The following is a 19,695-nucleotide window of genomic DNA, read 5'->3' on the forward strand; positions in this document are numbered from 1 at the left end:
CTCAGTAGCGCCCAGCGTTCCAGTGGTCACAAGCTGCTGAGACACTCGGGAACCTAAGGCAGTTGCTTCAGTGTTTAATGAGTCTCTGTGTGATACACCCGTGGACCTTTACCATTCTCGGCTGTCAGATTAGCTACGGTTTTAAACAATGCACACTTCGGCACCAGAAAAGCTTTTTAATAATCTTGGATCTGAACAAGCTTGTTTGTAGAGATTTTAGGTTCTAATTTGGCCTCTATAATTTGCCTGTGTCAGTGGAAGCTTTAGAGACCCCCTGGTTTTTCAGAGTCAGATGCCGTGTATTGTGTTGTTCTATTTAAATCCAGGGCTAAAATTTCAAAATTTCAAAATGACAAAATTTCAGGACTTAGCTTTATTCTTTAAGGACTGATTCCTTTTTCCCCTATCAAATAAACAAGCCTGGAAGAATTTAAATATGTTTTTAAGTAATTTAATCTGAACAGTCCTTGGGATCTATTTAGGATAAAACTTGTATCAAACACCCTAAAATCTGATCCTCATTTCATAATGAAACTCATATATCAAAATGGTGTCAGTTGCTGGGCAGTGGTGGTAAACACCTTTAATCTTAGCACCCAGGAGGCAGAGGTAGGCAGATCTCTGTGAGTTCAAGGCCAGCCTGGTCTATAGAGTGAGTCCCAGAACAGGTTCCAAAGCTAACAGAGAAACCCTGTCTTAAAAAAACAAAAAAAAAATGGTATCAATAAAGCAAAATAAGAATTTATCTCCTATAAGAACTTGAGAACTGAACTCGTGGATTGAAATCTGGCTTAAGAGATGAATTGAAAACAAGTCTATTTCATCGTAGCCACAGCTTCCAAATGATTTTCGGCGTTCAAGAAGTTAGTTGAAGACCCAATGATTAAATTTGCTCTGTGTTGATGTCCTTACATTTGCCTGGCTTTCCATAAAATGTGGAAAAAGATTTTTGCCATCAACACACACACACAAACACACACATACACACACATGGACACACTGACACAAAATATGTCAGTATAGAGATATATTTGTGTGTGTGTGTGTGTGTGTGTGTGTGTGTGTGTGTGTGGTGTGTGTGTGTGTGTGTTTTCAGATAGGGTTTCTCTGTGTAGTTCCCCTGGCTATCCTGGAACTCACTCTGTAGTTCAGGCTGGCCTCAACTCAATTGATTCAACTGCCTCTGTCTCCCAAATGCTGGAATTAAATGTGTGCTGCCATCTCCAGGATTATTAAATCCCTGGAACTGGAATTATAGATGCTCTGAGCCACCATGTGGTGGTTAAACTCAAACACAGGTCCTCTGGAAGAACACCCAGTGCTCTTAGGCACTTAACCATCTCTGCAGCCCTAAAATTAAAATTTTTAAATATGTATTTTTAGCCAATAGAATCAATAAGATGATTTTCCTAATTACAAAGGGGAGATATCTCAATTAGGGAGAGAGAGAGAGACAGAGACAGAAACAGAGAGACAGGGAGAGAGAGAGAGAGAGAGAGAGAGAGAGAGAGAGAGAGAGAGAGCACATGTACACCAAAAAACCTTATATAATTTTTTGTACAGTTTCTACATTCTTCTTTTGAAAAAAAAAAAAGTAAACCAAAGGTCAGTTTTGAAATGTCAGACCAGAGAGACTTGCTCCTCTGTGGCTTTTTGTACTTTATTCGCATTCGTTGCAGAGTTATTGCTCAGCTACAGAACTGGGAGTGTTAGCGTTTGCATTTTTTATTCTCCATCTGCACAGGTCCAGCAAGCCAGGGTTAGATTATAGAGACTCCAACTGAAAAGCTGGGGACTTAGAATCCTAGAAGTGCTGCTGGCGCAGCTAGTGGGTTCTGTCTGTTTATTTCCGTAGTTTTAATTGTGACAGGCATGCTAATTCACTAAACAGAGCCCAATAGACAGAAGTATGTCAAGTTAAAGTCAGCCATTTTCTTTACTCTGTGCAGTACCCCATCCAGGCCCCCTTCCCAAAGCCACTAGCCTCAGTTGGGTATGCACCAGCCTGGATAATTTCTCTGTGTATACATTTTCAGACATGTGATATCGTAATATGTAGAGAGAGCTTTGCAGCTTTATCATATTGGATGAACTTGATTTCTTTATCCTATAATTCATATTTGTAAAAATGTAATCATTTGGTATATCTATTAAGTTTATACTTTAAAAAATGAGCAAGTTGTAGACACTGAAATACCGACCTACTTCCTGTCCCATTTCCTATTTTGCTATAAAATTCATTGTAGTATTTATGTTTTTTTCTAATGCTAACATTCCCAGACCTGTTCACTTTAATGTGAACCTAGGTCATTAGCACATCATCCACACTTTTGAACCAATTCCCAGTTCTTAATTTTCTTGAATTTAGATTTATCTTTTGACAATCTGGAGTGGTCATGGGATAGTCACTTCTGTAAGAGCCCTGCAGTATTCTGGATTCTCCACATACTTTAAAACATCCATCCCAGGGCATACAGCCTTTGCTATCATCTTTTTTTCTCAAATGCATGTAGAAGACAAGTGCACTCACACATGACTTTACAGAAGACAGGAGGGAACTGGTCGTTCATAGGTGTCGTTAGAGTTAAAACTCATTCACTTCCCCATGGGGCATCCCAGGACCAGCCATTCTATTTTTATTATTATTATTATTATTATTATTATTATTATTATTATCTTATTGTTTGTTCTTCTCTCATACAATGCATCCTGACCACAGTTTCCCCTCCCTCCTCTCCTCCCAGTATTCCTTCACTCCTTCTAGCTCCCTCTTCCCCAAATCCAGTCCTCCTGTTTTCCTTCAGAGAAGAGCAGGCCTCTGGGATATCAACTGAACACAATATAACAACTTACAGAAAGACTAGTTACAGACCCTCTTATCAAGGCTGGATGAGGCAACCCCGTAGGGGGAAACAGGTCTCAAGAGTGGCAAAGGAGTCCTAGACAACCCCCACTCCTACTGTTAAGAGTCCCACAAGAACACCAAGCTACACAACCATAACGTATATACCAAGAAGCAAACTCAGACCCATATGGCTTCATGATTGTCGCTTCGGTCTCTAGGAGCCCTGCTTAGTTGATTCTGTGAGCTGTGTTCTTCCGGTGTCCTTGACTCCTCTGGCTCCTACAATCCTTCCTCCCCTCTTCTGTGGGGTTCCCTGAGCCCCACCTAATGTTTGGCTATTCTCTGCAACTACTCTCATCAGTTGCTGGATGAACTTTGATGATGATTGTGGCCCTGCCACTTAAAATTTCTACTGCCTCCCAATAGGTAAGGTCTGAGCCTCTAATTCATGAATCTTCTGAGAATATCCCAAATCTAAACTGCAGCATAGTCAGTGTGAGTTTTTTCTATCTTTTGCTTTGGGAGAGTAATTCTGTGTAAGTTTGGCTTGTTTTTTAAGCGTTCACCCTTGATTTCTTTCTAGAAACTTCGAGCTGTTTATTCTTTTTCTGTTTTCATTTGTATGATTTTTTTCTAAAACTTCCTCTGTGCTTTTCTTTTTAATTTTCTTTGTTTTCTGTGAGTGTATAGAGACTATATATTCCGGGGGTTTTCTAAATTTTGCTTATGGTCTTTTTTCTTTCTCTGGCTGCTAGAAATCTTACTAACTCTCAAGAAGAGATATGTACGTATGCATGCTTGTGCATATGTGTCTGTCTGTGTGTGTGTGTGTGTGTGTGTGTGTGTGTGTGTGTGTGTGTGTGTGTCAAAATAAAGGAGAGTAAACTGGAAGAAACATGAGGCAGCTTCAAAGCTGCAAAGCCTGGTACAGGGCCTGATGTCCACCCCTAATCAATAAATGACCAAACCAGGTGAGAAGTGGGTGGAACTCTGAACACTGAAGTCAGGGGAGCTTAGGCCTGCCGTTATAAGACAAGTTCCTTCTCATCCTTCCATGCCACTGCAACTCCTTCAGTTTCTCCAGGGTGGGAGTAGAGATGGCAGGAATGGTGAGCACATACCTACCATTCTCAGCCCCATCTCTTATTCTGCAAGATGGAAGCTCCCATGCATACACTGTCCACCAGGTCTTCATGACCTCCACATACCCTGAATGCTCACCACTTCAAGCAACTTATAACTCCTGTATTTCTCCAAAAACTTCCTCACGCTCTTCTATTTCTGGAAAGTATGGGTTTGGGCATTTTATTTTTATTGTTGGTTTTTAAAATTCATTTATTTATTTCATATAAATGAATGTTGTCTGAATGTATATCTGTGTACCACATGTATGCCTGGTACCACAGGCAGTCAGAAGATGTCGGGTGCCCTAGAACTGAAGTTACAAATGATTATCAGCTGCCATGTATGTGCTGAGAACCAAACCCAGGTCTTCTCAAAGAACAGTCTGTGCTCTTAACTATGTCATCTCTGAGGCCACACTGGAGAGCATGTGTTGACTGAGGTTTCTGTCCTGCCTGGTTCCCACAGTCATTAAGTCCCAAAGAAGTCACACAGAGGTCTACATTAATTATAAACTGATTGGCCTAGTATCTCAGGCTTCTTATTAACTCTTATAACTTTTATTAGCCCATATTACTTGTCTGTGTTAGCCACGTGGCTTGGTACCTTTTTCAGCCAGACAGTCACATCTTGCTTGCTCTCTGTCTGACTTCCTTTGCGTCTAGATGACGACTGTGGACTGAAACTTCCCTCTTCCCAGAATTCTCATTGCTCTGCCTCTACTTCCTGCCTGGTTGCCCCGCCTCTATGTCCAGCCTGACTATTGGCCAGTCCGCATTTATTTAAAATACAAGTGACAGGGTACAGACCATTGTTCCATAGCAAGTATGTTTTAATTCCTGCACCCTCACTTAATTTGGTTGTTACTTTTTATGTTTTGGAGTTATGATACATATTATAATTTCAGCATAGATCCAGACTTCTTTTCAATTACTTTCCTAAATTTTGAGTTTTATGGAGAACATGTAATAAACCAGCATTTCTCTACTACCTTTGTGTAAACTGATGTCATAACTGCCCCATGGTATGGGTAAGGGCATGGCTTTTCATCTAGAAGAATCCAGAGAAGATAAAGTAGTAGACTGATCTTGGCCAGCAGAATGGACCTGGCCCCGAGAGAAGCAGGAGAAAAACACAAAGACAAGGAGATAGACACAAAAAGAGAGAGAGAGAGAGAGAGCAAGAGAGGTAGATGAAGAGAGTGTGAACAACAGGGAGAGCAGAGCCAAAATAGCAGGGTTATAAGGAGAAAGTAGTGGGGTGGAGGGGAGCCCATGAGCTGGAGAAGTTTAAGGTAGGAGAGGAAGTGAGAGGAGCTGAAAGGAGTCAGGATAATGGCATGAATTTGACATGTATAAGGGTCCTAAGGAGCCTGGAGGCCACAGAGAGTCTTCTGTCTGGCTCCTTTTGGTGGAGTGGGAGCAGCTTCCCAGTTCCTATGGAGTGCTGGCTTTTGTCTAGCCACCAGGGGTTTCCTTTGGTTAGCCTCTAACTAAGCTTTTCTTGACAAAAGAGCATCTGTCGCTTTGCAGAGGAATCCCTAAGTGTTCAGCCCAGCTGTACCTGGCCTGTGCCTTGTGGGATTGACTGGGAAAAGAAAGGGTCAGCAAGGCAGAGTGAAGAAGTTTCTTTTGGAAATCCATCTAGTTAAAGTTATCTAGAGAGTTACATTGGTCTGTGAGGTTTTTGGATACCAGATTTTAAAGGGTAAGGGCTTTGTTTATTTGATCATGCAAAATTCTTGAGTTCTCTAATATAAAAATTGTTTTAAAAGGATTTAAAGATTTCAGGGAAGACTTTCCCAAAAATCAAGTTTGGTACTTCATTTCATTACTCTTCAATCTCAGTTTTATTTTGAATAGAAACTGTATTTTTTCCCCCTTTACATTTTAAACACTTGCTCCATCCACCCTTCTGGCTTCCACTGACCAATCATTTCTGATTGGACATCACACATATCTAAAGCACTAAGTTTATTAATATTACCATTAAGGACCAAGTCCACATCCCTGCTCTATTTTCTCTGCCTCTGCTGTGTTTTCTACTCTGCTACATGCTGCTTCCTTTCCACAGTATCATTGGGAGTATACACTATGGAATTTTAAAATCATGAAGAGTATATGTGTATAAGGTATTTATCTTATGGCTTCTACTGCTGCGAAGAGACACCATGACCATGGCAACTCTTATAAAGGAAATCATTTAGTTGGGTCTGACTTACAGTTCAGAGGTTTAATTCGTTGTCATCATGGCAGGAAGCATGGCTACACAAAGATTTCTACTCTGGATCTGTAGACAAAACAAAGAGAGTGTCATTGGGGCTGCCTTGGGCTTCTGAAACTCAAAAGCCCACCCCAGTAACACACTTCCTCCAGCAAGACCACACCTTTCCCAACAAAGCCACACCTCCTAATAGTGCCACTCCCTATAAGCCTATGGGAGTTATTTCACTCAAACCATAACAGTATTGTTAAGATACTGTAATTTCTTTGCCTTTGCATTCCTGACAATAGGCATTTGAAAGACTTGCTGTTACTGTATCCTGTAAACAAAATTAAGATATTGAAAAAAAATCCTCATAGTTGGGAAATTGGAAAGTAATATACTGAAATACATATTGAAACCTCTCCAATCAGTCACCTTCGATGTAACTATCTTGTGAAAAAAAAATACTCTACTTGGCAGTAAAGTTTAAAGAAAAACAGCTTCCAATGATAAACGCCAAGTCTTTTTTTTCTTTTTTCTTTCTTTTTTTTTTTTTTTTTTTTTTGGTTGCCATGGAGCTAACCATGCAGCCCATGCCCTGCCTAGAAGCTTTGCCCACACCTACATTGCCCCCTGGGGGCATTAATGACTGAAGAAGCCTATGTCTAGCTCCATCACTCCAGAGTGATAGAATGACCTGGAAGGACCTGGAGGCCCCAGGTCCCTCTGGCATTTCACAGACAGAAGTATTAATTGTCAGGCTTCTGGGTTTTTCTGTGTTAGCAGCAGCTGGGCCAGGAGAGCCTTTGTTTATCTCTGTCGGCTGAGCAGCTAATTAGCATCTTCATGTGCTCCTGACTAGAGAAAGCCCCTGAGAAGCTGGTGTGACTCAGATAGTTCGGCAATTAATATCAGAGAGGACAGGGCCACGTCCCTGTCACTGCAGTGCCGCACAACTGGGACTTCTCAACTCTTTTCTCACCACAAGGCTTGCCTTTATAGCTGCCTAACTTTCCAAACACCCACAGTCATGAGCTCAGAACTTCCAACTTCAGTAAAAACAGAGCAAGTAGAGAAGCCGTCATTGGCACCACTTCCCAGTGCCAGCTGACTCAGGATGGTACCTGATCCTTTCATTCCTGAGTTGCTGGCGGAGGCTGCTCGTTCATTCCCAGCCTCTTAGACCCAAAATAATCACTCAGACCCAAAATAATCACTCAGAAACTACATTATTTACAATACTCTTTGGCCAATAGCTTAAGCATATTTCTAGCTAGCTCTTATATCTTAAACTAACCCATCTCCATTAATCTGTGTATCACCACAAGGTCATGGCCTCCCCCAGCAGGGGGCTCCGGCAGAGGCATCTGTCTCCTATGGTGGCTACTTGGATAGCTTCTCTCTGGCTCTGTCTACTCTCTATATATCTCTTTCAGTCTGGTTTTACTCTGTTACTCTATTGACCAAAAGCAGCTTCTTTATTAATCAATGGCAATAAAACATATTCACAGCATACATCACCTCCCACGTCATTGAGTGTCTCCCAGATTCTCTTCCACCGGTGCTTCCCCCTATGGCATTCCTTTCCCCATCACTCCTTCTCATTCGCTTCTCTAAAAGCAATACAGAAGAGACATCATACAACTTCCCATTGACTACTTCACTGGTGCACACTGTGAAAGGGTCACACTGTGACCCTTTGTGGACCCTCACCCCGGTTTGCCTCCCTGTTCTCTGGTCACTGAGGATCCTGGTCATTTCAGATCTGAAGTTAAAGTGTTGTTCTCTTCTCTTCAGGCTGGTCTGTCACCTTGAACTTGGCCAAAAAGGCAAATAAGAAAGATAGGGTGATGAGAAAGACAGTTGAGGGAGACAGGCCTGGCTAGAGGGCCCTCAGAAGTGGACCTTGGTGTCAGCAATTTATACACCTCTCCCTCCTCCCACGGGCACAGCTCCAGAGGAGACTCTGGCAGCGTTGGTACACAGGCACAGAGTCTTGATTTGGCCCTACAGTACTGCTCTGCCTGCGAAACCTACCGGATCAGGGGACAGGGACAGAAGGATTCTGACAGCCAAACCTGTCCCTGGAGGACAAAGATGTGCATCAGCTAGGAGGTGATAGTCTGACTAAGGACCTGTCCTTCCGGGATGATTTGAAGGTTATCTTCTTGCATCTTTCATAGGCAATAAGAGGTCCATTTCTTAAAAGCCACACCCAAGACAATAAAGATTAAAAACTGCATATTTTAGTTGTTCTTTAGAGTAGTTTAAAAGATCACTTTTTAAATCAGTTTAGTAATTGAGTGAAGCCTGAGTGGGTTTCTCCAATAAACCAAAACTTTAAGCTAACTCAGCCATCCTCTTCCTTTCCCCCATCTCTGGTCGGCACATTAGTTTTGCATCTCAAGTAGAGCCATTCTGTCCTCCCTCGGGCTGCCCCGTAGATTCTAAGTCTGCTCCCTTGTTCTTATCCAGTCATCATATTCAGAAATAGTTAGGATTACATTTTTTAAAACTCAACTCAAAAGCATCTCTCTAACAAAGCTGCAGATTGGAGCTAATCCTTACAATTAGTTTGTAAAGATCTGACTTTTTGAATTGTGTTGCTTCAGTCTTTGGTATAGAATACATGTTCAACCTTTGGTCTGTATCAATGAGAAAGGACTTTGACCACATAGCAGACAAAGGTTATGGCCAACGTAACTTACTCTTCTGTTAAAAAAAAAAAATGCTACCACCTCTACAAATCCTTGTTATCCAGTTTCAGAGAATTTATGCTTTTGACATTCCAGCAATTTGGTGTTGTTACAATTGTTGCTTCTTGTCACAGTGAGGGGTAACTAACACATGGTCTTGGTCGGGTACAAGTTGGGAACTGAAGGGAATCCTACAGCTGACAACCTGCTCCACAGATTTTTCAGCAGTATGGCATTGACTCTTGGTTCCTAGACCAACTGACCTTCTTCTCCAGCAGGCTGATATTTTCATGACAATCCTATAACAACCCCTGCAGTATATCATTATTTCCTCCTAGCCACAAACTAGGTTCAAAATAGTGAGCTCATCCTTAATACCTGGATAAAGATGGGGGAGAAAAAGTGCATACAGCTTTACTGTACCCCACGATATCCAGTGCGGTAAGGGACCTAACTGGTGTGTGTGACCAGCATCCAGATGGAATTACTTCTAAATGGACTTCTTTGTCTCCAGGCAACGTCCCGCTCTTGGAGAATGTCTGGCTTCCCTGGCGGCTGCCATCCCAGTGGCATTCCTGGAGCCCAACCTTAACCGCTATAATCCCCTCTCAGTCTTCAACACCAAGACTCCCAGGGAGCGGTCTAGTAAGTATCTTCTCACGGAGATCACCAGGGACTAGCCAGGAAGGTGGTGGGGGTGGAACAGCAGTCCTGCGGTGTGGTGTTTTATACAGTGTGTTATTAACTATTTTTCTTGCACCAGATAAAACGCCAAAAGGAAAGAAATTTTTATTTTGGCTTGTGGATTTAAGGAATACAGTCCTTCAAGGCAGAGAAGGCAGGAGGAAAAAGCATGAGGCAGCTAGTCATGTTGTGTTTACAGTGAGAAAAAGGAGAGATGTCGATTCCTCATGCATTTTGTCCTCTGTTGCTTTTCCAGACAGGGTCTCTCTGTAGTCCTGCCTGTCCTAGAACTCCATCTGTAGTGCAGGCTGACCTCAAACTCACAGAGATCCTCCTGCCTCCACCTCCCTAGTGCTCGGATTAAAGGTGTGCGTCACACCGTCCAGCTCACTTTCTCCTTTTTATTCCCTCTGAGATCCCAGCCCGTGGAACCGTGCTGCTCACATTCAGAGTAGGTCTTCCCTCCTCAGCAAAAATTCTCTGTTTTGTTGAAGAAATGAGCTTGAATGAGACTTTTTTGATCATTAGACTTTTAATAACTTTTTAATACAATGAGAAGACAGTCTAGTTAGATTCTACTATCCTGCCATCTCAAGACCTTGTGGTCTTCTGTCTGCCCCAGGTCTCCATTTCTGGTTTATTCCTGGGGATATGACAACCTTTTAGTAGTCTTTCCCTTTTTTTCAGAGTGGCATCACAACAAAGCAAAGGCATACTAATAACCTAAGTATGCTCTTCAAGATCAGGCTATGCCTCAAAGGATACTGTGTACATACTCTCTACCATCAGGAAAAGAAGACTTTGAATTAGTACCAGAAGGAATTGTAGTCCTACAAGGAGAGGCTTTGTTAACAGGTGCATTGGTATGCACTAGGTTCTATAACAGAGACTAGTAATTCATGTTCGTAAGACAAATATGGCCCACAGCCTATTATGATAAATAAAGATTTATTAGAAAACAACCAATAATCATTAAAACTAAAATCCAGATCAAGTTGTAATCCTCCTTCTGGAGAGTGAAAAGAATCCTATTTGGGTTCAGTGTGATACTAGATAAATATTGCTTTGGGGAGCCCACCAGAGATGACCACTCAGACACAGTAGACAGACAATTGAAAGTCTTTATTTCAGTTGACTGGTACTACACGCAGATAATCAGGACCTAAGTCTAGTGCTAAGTATTTAAGGTAAGGGATATAAAAGGCTAAAACCACATCCTGGCATCTTGCTGGAAGATGCAGGGGGAGGTTTTGTGTAAGCAAGCAGTTTAACAGAAGACAAAATAAGTGATAAGCTGGATAAGGAAGTTTGCATAAGCAGGCGGTTTAGTAGAAAATAAGTTAGCTGTGGCATCTTGACATCAGGTTCCTACAATAGAGTTGAATAATTTTCCATAGGATTCTCCACCAAGAATATCAGATCCTAGTTAAACCTAAAATGGCCTCAGCAAGAATGCAAGATGGAGGAAGCTCTGTACTGTCTTGCCCTGTCACAAGACAACAGGCTAGAATAAAAATCTTCCATAGATACTTCTGATAAATCTTGAGTTCCAATAGAACTATGGTGTCTTGATGAAATCTGAAGCCCAAACTGCCAAATTATAGACCTGAACAATATTAAGAGATGTAAAGATTGCAGTAAACCATTTTAAATTAGAATCCATGTCATCTTGAGTTTCTTAAATTATGGATATATACTACAAATGAATGGCTCCACTCCACAACAATTCCTTTCATTTTCAAGCATTATTATCTAACTGTTCTGAGGTTCTAGGCAACACTTCACATTTTGTCCTTTTAACCTAGACTGCAGAATGCATAACCACCGAAGCTTTATTCCCTCCTTTTTATTTCACATACTAAGAACACCCTGCCCCAAGAAAGGGTCCCCAGAACAGTTTAGGTAAGGCCACTAATAATTTTCCTGCACTAGAATAGCAGTGGAGATTGGAGGTTAGCATGGGCTTTGACCTATGTCACTAGTATTCACCAGTAGAAAACCAGATGCCACATTCACCAGAGGCCAGCGGAGATAAGGAAAGGGGGTGTTTCTGGCAGACAGAAACCTACTCCACAGGTTTCTGAGGAATGCTACGTGTAAACATGTGCTGCCGGAGTTAAGCCCAGACTGTCATTGTGGGACATCATTGCCTTTTAGGGGGATTGAGAGTTCCCTTGCACCTAATACCTTTCACCAGTAACATTATGAGACTCGACACACAAGTCCCCTGCTTTTCACGATTGGCTTAAATAAGCAAAAAGTAAATGCTGAGTGTGCATGTGCCTCTTTTAAAAATTATATGTGCATCAATATGTATTTGGGGATACACAGGATTAGCTGGGGAATGACTGATAGCTTAATGGACCGTAAGACAGTAGATGTCATTCATTACAAAATGGGTGGCCTAAGGAACAACAGAAAGGAAAGGATGCTGAAGGTGATAAATGATGACATGTTTTTAAAGTGAATGAACTGATTTACGGTATCAAACCTTTTGTCAACTGAACATCTCTATTAATTGATGACTGGTGTTGTGCCAGTGGAGTTAATTATATTAAAAGCCTCAGTACTCTAAGAACTTGTAGCATTTTCTAATCCAAAGTTAAGATATGCCTAAGAAAAAGTTTAGTAGTGTTTTATGACACTCATTCCAAATGGCAGAAATCCTTAGTCACATGAACATAGCCTATTAATCAGAGTATTGGGTTGGCAGAAACATCCTGCCCCAGCCACCTTGCTTACCTTCCATACCCTGTTGGAATAGCCATCCACAGAGAAAAGAGGTCCAGTTCCAGTGTCAGTCACCAGCCTGTCTTGCAAAGGGGCAGTGCTCTTTGGGTGAAGGGCTGCTTGGAGAACGTGAGAGTACTTTAGAATCTTACCGAGTGTGGCTTCAGAATCACTGTGATGAAGATCACCACTGTCACTGGTGTTTCTAACTCAGTAGGCCTAGAGTAGGGCCTGGGGTCCTGCATCTCACCATGAGAAACATTATCTAGAAACTACAAGAGCAGTGTGTTCTAATGACTTTACCAACACTCTGTGTCTGCTGCTAACAGGACTCATTTGAGGCTGACTTCGAGTAGCTAATTCATCAGAGTTCACTGAGTTTATCGTGTGGCATTTGGAACACAAAATATCTTCTGAATCACAGATGTTGGTTCCATTCAAGGACCAATTATTGTACATATAAATAATTTCTAAAGGTCATTCTCATGACTCCAATGTACTCCAACTGTTAATCCCAAAGATGGGAGTAGAAAGACCAGTAACTCAAGTCATCATGACCAGATTAATTAAATAAAGCAATTAGTTAAAAGAAGACTTTCTTTATTTGTATACGCAACTTCTTGTGTTCTTCTTAGGTGAGAGGAAGAAGTATCTATGGTAATGTAGTATCTATGTGACTTTTAAACACAACACATGAGCTTTCTCATGTATAACCGTAACAACAAATAAGTGTGTCAGTTGCCTCTGTAATAGCTGGCATTTGTAACATGAAGGCCAGCTTGTTGGGGTTTCTGTCCCGCCCGGTACCCCACAACTGGCAAGTCCCTAAGAAAATCACAGAGTCTTCATTAGGTTATAAACTGATTGGCTCATTAGTTCAGTCTTCTTATTAACTAATTCTTACATCTTACGGTAACCCATAATTCTTGTCTGTGTTAGCCATGTGGCTCGGTACCTTTTCCAGCAGGGCAGGTTACATCTTGCTTCTCTGTGGTCTGGGCAGGAATGGCGGAGGGAGCTTCCTGCTTCCCAGAATTCTCCTATTCTCATTGCATCACCTCTACTTCCTGTCTGGTTTTCCCGCCTATACTTCCTGCCTGGTCACTCAGCATTTATTTAAAATATGACTGACAGATTACAGACAATTCTCCTGTACCAGGCATTGTTCCGTATGTGGAGCTCCCAATGAAAGGGTTGACTTCTCAGCATCTAACTCTTTACTCTGCAGGTTTATATGTAAAATTACCTTGTTTGTGTCGGCCTCCCAGGAGTCCCAGTTTGTTGTCCATGTTTTCTGCTGCAAAGTATAAGACAGGTTCATCCTCTACCACCAACCAGCATTGCAATAGACTATAGGTGGCATTATGGCTTTTAATCCATCGTGAATTGACTTTTCTGTAGGGATTAGAGAGTTTATATTGGTTACTTCTCATGACCAAAATCACCATGTAGATTGTTTATTGTGATTATGGCTGCAGAAGGCTAGGAGCCATAACAGCAGGGACAGCAGGGCCTGTCAGTAGGAGTGCAAAGCTGCTGCTCAAACTTTATTTGCATAAAGGAAGCTGAGAGAACAAGTAGGAAGTGGAGTGAGTCTATGAGTCAGCAAATCCCACCTTCAGTGACGTATTTTGTCCAGCAAGACTCCACCTCCTGAAGGTTTCATAACCTTCCCAAACAGTGCCCCCCAGTGAGGGACCCAGTATTCAAATGCATAAGCCTGCGGAGGATATTTCTCATTGAAATCACAGCTACAAATTTACTTTCATTCTTCTACATGTGGAAAATGAGGGTTTTTTTCTTTTCCCCCAGCACCACTTGTTAAAGAGGCTGCCTTTTCTCCAGTGTGTTTTTTGACACCTTTGTAAAAATGTAGGTGCCTAAAACTGCATGAGTTTATTCCTGAGTCTTCTCTTCTAGACCAATGGTCTGTTTGTCTGTTATCAGGGCTCTGTCAAGAGCCTCAAGACACTGTAACAATCTTCCCCCTATTTTGCAAGGAAAAGTATTCTTTATTTTAAAGGGAACAGGACAAATAATCCTCTTTTATTGTTGTTGTTTCTACTTTTTTTTTAATAATCTCCTAATCCTCTCTGCTATAATGTTGATTTCTAGTTTCATTTCATCCTGGCTGTCCTTATCCAGTGAACTGCCCTCAGTCATGCGAAATGGAGAAAAGGGGATTAACTCGCTAGTCCCTGTAAATATGCTTTCTTCAACAACAAAGTGAATGACTGACAGAAAGTCAATTAAGTCGCCTGAGGTTATTGATCATTTCTGTTCTAAAGGCAGAAAATCAATGCATGATTTTTTTTTTCCTCAGTGTATTTTCAACTAGATGCTAAGTATTAGAGTCTCCAGTCCTGCTACGGGAGTGTTTGATGGCATGTTTGCCTCTCCCTTTGCAGCAGTGTGGAAATGATCCGGGTGAGCAAGCGTTAATTCGAAGGTTGAGGAGTTGTTTTACCCCTGATGCTACCTTTTCTGCAGTGGTCACACCAAGGTCCAACAGGCAGGCCAGGGGGGAGTAACTAAGAATCTGTGTTACAAAGTTGTCTTTTGCTCTATCCCTCAGCATTGCCTCCTTGGTGCTTGTTTAGCTATGAGTGTCTGACTTCAGCGTGACATTTAAGACAATGCCCCCAGGAAACAAGTCTGTACACACACACAACTTGAGTCCTGAGGCTGCTTCGATCCAAATTCATTCCTTTAAGGTTCTGCAGTGGAAATTTATGTCTAAAGACTAGAAGAGGGGGATGCTCCATCACTGTGCCTTTGAATCACTGTGCCCTTCTTCCCGTACTCTCTTGGTCAGTTCTGGGGATGCCAGACAAGGTGGAAGAGATGTGTCCTGACATCCCCCAGCTGGAAGGCCTGATGAAGGAAATCAATAGCTTGGCCGAGTCTGGTGCCCGGTACATGGAGATGCCCCATGTCATTGAGGTGATCTTGCCAATGCTCTGCAACTACCTGTCTTACTGGTGGGAGCGGGGACCTGAGAACCTGCCGCCCAGCACAGGGCCCTGCTGTACCAAGGTCACATCTGAACACCTCAGCCTCATCCTGGGCAACATCCTGAAAATCATCAACAACAACCTGGGCATTGATGAGGCCTCCTGGATGAAGCGCATCGCAGGTACCCATACCCTTTCTCTCCATTCTTTGACCCTGCAGTTAAAGCAGCCAGATTCTCTTTGAACTCTTGTTAGTTCTATGATGAGTTTGAGTAAGTTCTGCTCTGTTTTTTCATCTCCTACCTCCCACTTGCTTAGCAGAAAATGGGGGGGGGGGCTGGGGGTATAACACAGTTTGCAGAGTACCTGCCTAGCATGTATGAATGTGTGTATGTATGTTGGTACAGCCCTATAATGTGAACTCAAGGGAGGCAGAGGTAAGACAATCAGAAGTTCAAGGCCAGCCTTGGCTACATAGGAATTCAAGGCCAGCCTGAGCCAAGTGAGACCCGGTCTTAAACAAAACAACCCAGTGAACTGAATAGACATACTTTAATCCAGCCCTACTCCCCTCCTAATCCAGGCCCCTCAAATCTTCGAGGAGCCCTTTAGACCAGCTGCACTGCCCTGTGATGATCATTGCTTTATTTGTTTGGGGTGCTTAAGAAACCCATTAGCTCTTCTGTTCCTAATTGTCTATAATTTATTGGTAAGTATGTAAAACTCACTTGCATCCAGGCTGTGCCAAGTTCCTCAGTGTCGTTCAGCATTTGCATTTAACATTGTGCTTTCTAAGATGGGCTTGAATGTAGCTAAAGATAGCAGCACTTTGTTTCCTTGACTTTTTTTTCTCTCTCTCTCTTTGTATCCCTCTTTAACTTCTGGCTTGCAGTAGGCTCTTAATGAATGCTATTAGCCAATTTTCTGTTCTTGAAGCAACCAAAAGAGGAAAAGTTTTGGAAAATGAATGTACTTCCCACACTCAAGAAACCTTGAATATTTAGCATCCGGTGTGTCAAACTGGAGTCTGGGAAGCTCAACACTGGAAAATCATTGCTTTGAATGCAACTACAGTTTAGATCATGGAGTCGTTTGTCCCAGCCCCCACCTCATACAGCCTCCTGCCAAAGCTAGGCTGCAGAGAGCACAGCACCACATAGTGACTTTCCTAGAAGGTGAATAGACACATTACTAGAAAAGCAAGTGGGAAGTACTCCTACTATTTCTGTCTCAGACATGAACTGAGATTAAAATTCAAACTGTTTTAATAGCTGGACAGCACAGACCCTGTGGGCTTACTCTTACTTACGCAGAGTAGCCAGCCCCTTAGTACCAGTGACCCTAAAAAGGCTGTCAATCATAAGGCGATCTGATGGGTTCTCATCTGTTCCCAAGAGTACCTGTCACTGCTCTGAGGGGCACTGATGGGAACAGAACTTAAGCTGTCCTTCCTGCAACAAATCCAGATCCCATTCAGTGTGGCGACTTAAGTCCTGGGGACTACTGCAAGTTTTAAGTAGCAGCCTCAAGCTCAATTAGGTCCAGCAGCAATCCTATGCCTGGAAGAGTGTTGAGAAGTCAGGATTTCTTGTCATCAAAAGGCTACCTTCACCTTATCTGATTGAAGCTATCTCTCTTTTAATAGAAAAACAAAACATAGGGGGAAACGAGACGAAAAAGAAAGGGTCCTGGAATGTAACTGTTCTTAATTGAACTTAAATGTCAAAATGGACATTCAAATGTCCACTGTCAATGGGTCAGGATGGAGTAATTTCATTTCACTTCTTTTCTGCAATTACCCTGACTCTTAAAGTCAGACTATTCAGCTCTGCTGACTTAATTCGTAACAGCATAACCAGTATCTAGTCAATGAGCTATAAAAAGGGGGAGTAAGATATGCGGGTTTCCATCATTCTTCTTACAAAAGGCCAACACTGCAGTCCTGCTGATTTCTTGTTCAGCTTCTCTACTTCCAGCAATGCCCCAGTCTTTCCCAGCCCATTGAAGCCTCCCTCCCTTGAAGCCCAAAGAAGATGCCAGTGCTGAGGGCTTAGAAGTTGACTGGGCTATTGTAATTGGAAAGCATGTGTGTACCTACACACATAAGCATACCTGTATCTTTTATTTTTAACACATAAAAATTATGCACATTTGTTGGGCACAGTATGACTTCTATGTGTAATGACAGGTCAGGGTAACTAACATATCTGTCACCTCAATAGAAATCACACCCCCAGTGCTTGCTCCCAGGTCAGTAAAATACTCTTCCTGTGAACCAAAGGCTTCCTTCAGGGTTATAAAATATAGCTGGCAGAACAAGACCACCATGGACAGACTGTCAGATGCTGCAAGATAGTCTGTTAGAAGAGAGGAGAGGTATGGCATAGGCCATGCTTACATGAGGAATTCATATGGCGTGGGGCTGGAGGAGCTGAGTAGTGTTGGGACCTTCTCCTGTGCCTGGTCTAGATGCCCAACCTCCACTGTGAACTTTTATAAGAGGGAGGTGCTAAGAAAGGATTAAAGGAGAGAGCTAGGCACAGGTACCATCCTGAGTTGATGGATTCCTCAGTGTTCCCTTTCATTGTCATTAATGATCACAACACATGGAATAAGATTGGGGCGCTTTGTTTGCAAACGCAGTGTATGCGCAGCCGATCATCAGCAAAGCCAGGCCCGACCTGCTGCGAAGTCACTTCATCCCCACCCTGGACAAACTGAAGAAGAAGGCGGTCAAGACGGTGCAGGAGGAGGAGCAGCTGAAGACGGATGGCAAGGGGGACACCCAGGAGGCTGAGCTGCTCATCCTGGACGAGTTTGCGGTCCTCTGCAGGGACCTCTATGCCTTCTACCCCATGCTGATCCGCTATGTGGACAACAACAGGTATGAAGGAGGTCTCAGGAAACTGCCTGCTGTTTTCTGAGGCTAGTTTGGCCAATCAAATAGCATGGAAAGATGATTTTGTTGCCGGGGAGATGAGGGAAGCCACAGCTACCACTACCAGTCTCCCCACTAGTAGTCAGAGCCTCCGTACAATGATTTCCTTGACCAGTGATTCTGTATGAATTGAGACAGGCATCCTCATGGGCCAGTAGGAGGCGCGGGGAGCTGATTGGATAGGATTGCTTTGACTCATTTTGGCCCTTCTGCTATTCACTCTTGTACTCATTCAGTGGATGTCCTTGATCGTGCATTGATCAAGGCCTTGAGGGGGGAGACATACTCTCTAGCATAGGAGCATACATTCTAGGAGAGACATAGACAATTAAAATGAAAAAGAAAAAAGAGTAAAACCCTTTGAAAAAAGTAAAAAGAATTAGAAGAGGCAGGTAGAATGGAGCGGCAGTTCCTTAACTGGTTTTACTGAGAAAACAGCATTTGAGCAAAGACCTGCAAGAAGTACCAGACTAAGAACCATAAAGGTACAGAACAAGAGGATGTGGAAGAGGGACTATGGGTGAAAGTCCTTAGGAAACAGTGTGTTCAGGATATTCAGCAGCTGAAATGCTCAAATGTCATAATTAAGAAATTAATTCTTATAACACCAGAAATTTTCTGTATGAGTCATCCTTTATCCAAACCCAATATGTTCATTTGGCATATGAAATTGAATTGTGATATAATGGATAGTTAAACAGTAATTTGAGATATATGAAGGCCTGTAGTCCTATATGTCTGCAAAGAATGTGGGGTATTTGTAGAAGAAGCACAGCTCATTTCAGGGAAACTTGGGACATAGTATCGAAGACCCTTACTGTATTAATTACCTTTCTCCAGGCTATGACCAGATAACTGAGGGGAAGCCACTGGTTTCCCCTTTTCACTCTTCTTTATTCACTCTGGGACCCCAGTTCAGGAGATGGTGCCACCTACCTTCAGGGTGGGTCTTCTCCTTTTATATAATCCTCTCTAGAAATGCCTTCATAGACACACTCAAGTTTGGGTCTCACTGAAGGTGGGTCTTCTTTCATATAATTCTCTCTAGAAATGCCTTCATAGACACACTCAAATTTGGGTCTCACTAATGCAATAGACATTTCTCCTTAATATTTTTTAACCTTTATTTTCATTTATTTATTTTATTTGGGAGTTCATTTGAGACAGGGTTTCTCTGTGTAGCCTTGCTGTCCTGGTACTCACTCTGTAGACTAGGTTGGCCTTAAACTCATAGATCCACCTGCCTTAATTTCCAGAATACTGAAGTTAAAAACGTGTGCCACCACTGCCCGACTTTAACCTTTATTTTATTTTTTGTGAATAGGTGTTCTGCCTACATATGTGTCTGTATACCATGTGTGTGTTTTATACCTGGGACTGAAGTTACTGACAGTTATGAACTGTCATGTGGGTCCTGAGAATTGAACTCAGGTCCTCTGGAAGAGTCTCTTAACCCCTGAGACATCTCTCCAGCTTCCTCTCTAGGTATTTCTTAACTCAATCAAGTTAACACCAAAATTA

The 19,695-nt window shown here is 42.4% G+C and overlaps 1 protein-coding gene across 1 annotated transcript in view; it reads left to right on the forward strand.

The window, feature by feature from the left end:
- Ryr3 (ryanodine receptor 3) overlaps positions 1-19,695 on the forward strand; it is a 369,298-nt gene that overhangs the window by 277,424 nt on the left and 72,179 nt on the right. The window contains exons 66-68 of the mRNA XM_087910876.1: positions 9,383-9,513; positions 15,098-15,418; positions 17,880-18,120. Of these exons, the coding sequence (XP_087767002.1) occupies positions 9,383-9,513; positions 15,098-15,418; positions 17,880-18,120 (693 nt within the window). The remainder of the gene's footprint in view (positions 1-9,382; positions 9,514-15,097; positions 15,419-17,879; positions 18,121-19,695) is intronic.

Source organism: Myodes glareolus, chromosome 10, assembly GCF_982192425.1.
Source record: "Myodes glareolus chromosome 10, mMyoGla1.1, whole genome shotgun sequence".
NCBI lineage: Eukaryota > Metazoa > Chordata > Mammalia > Rodentia > Cricetidae > Myodes > Myodes glareolus.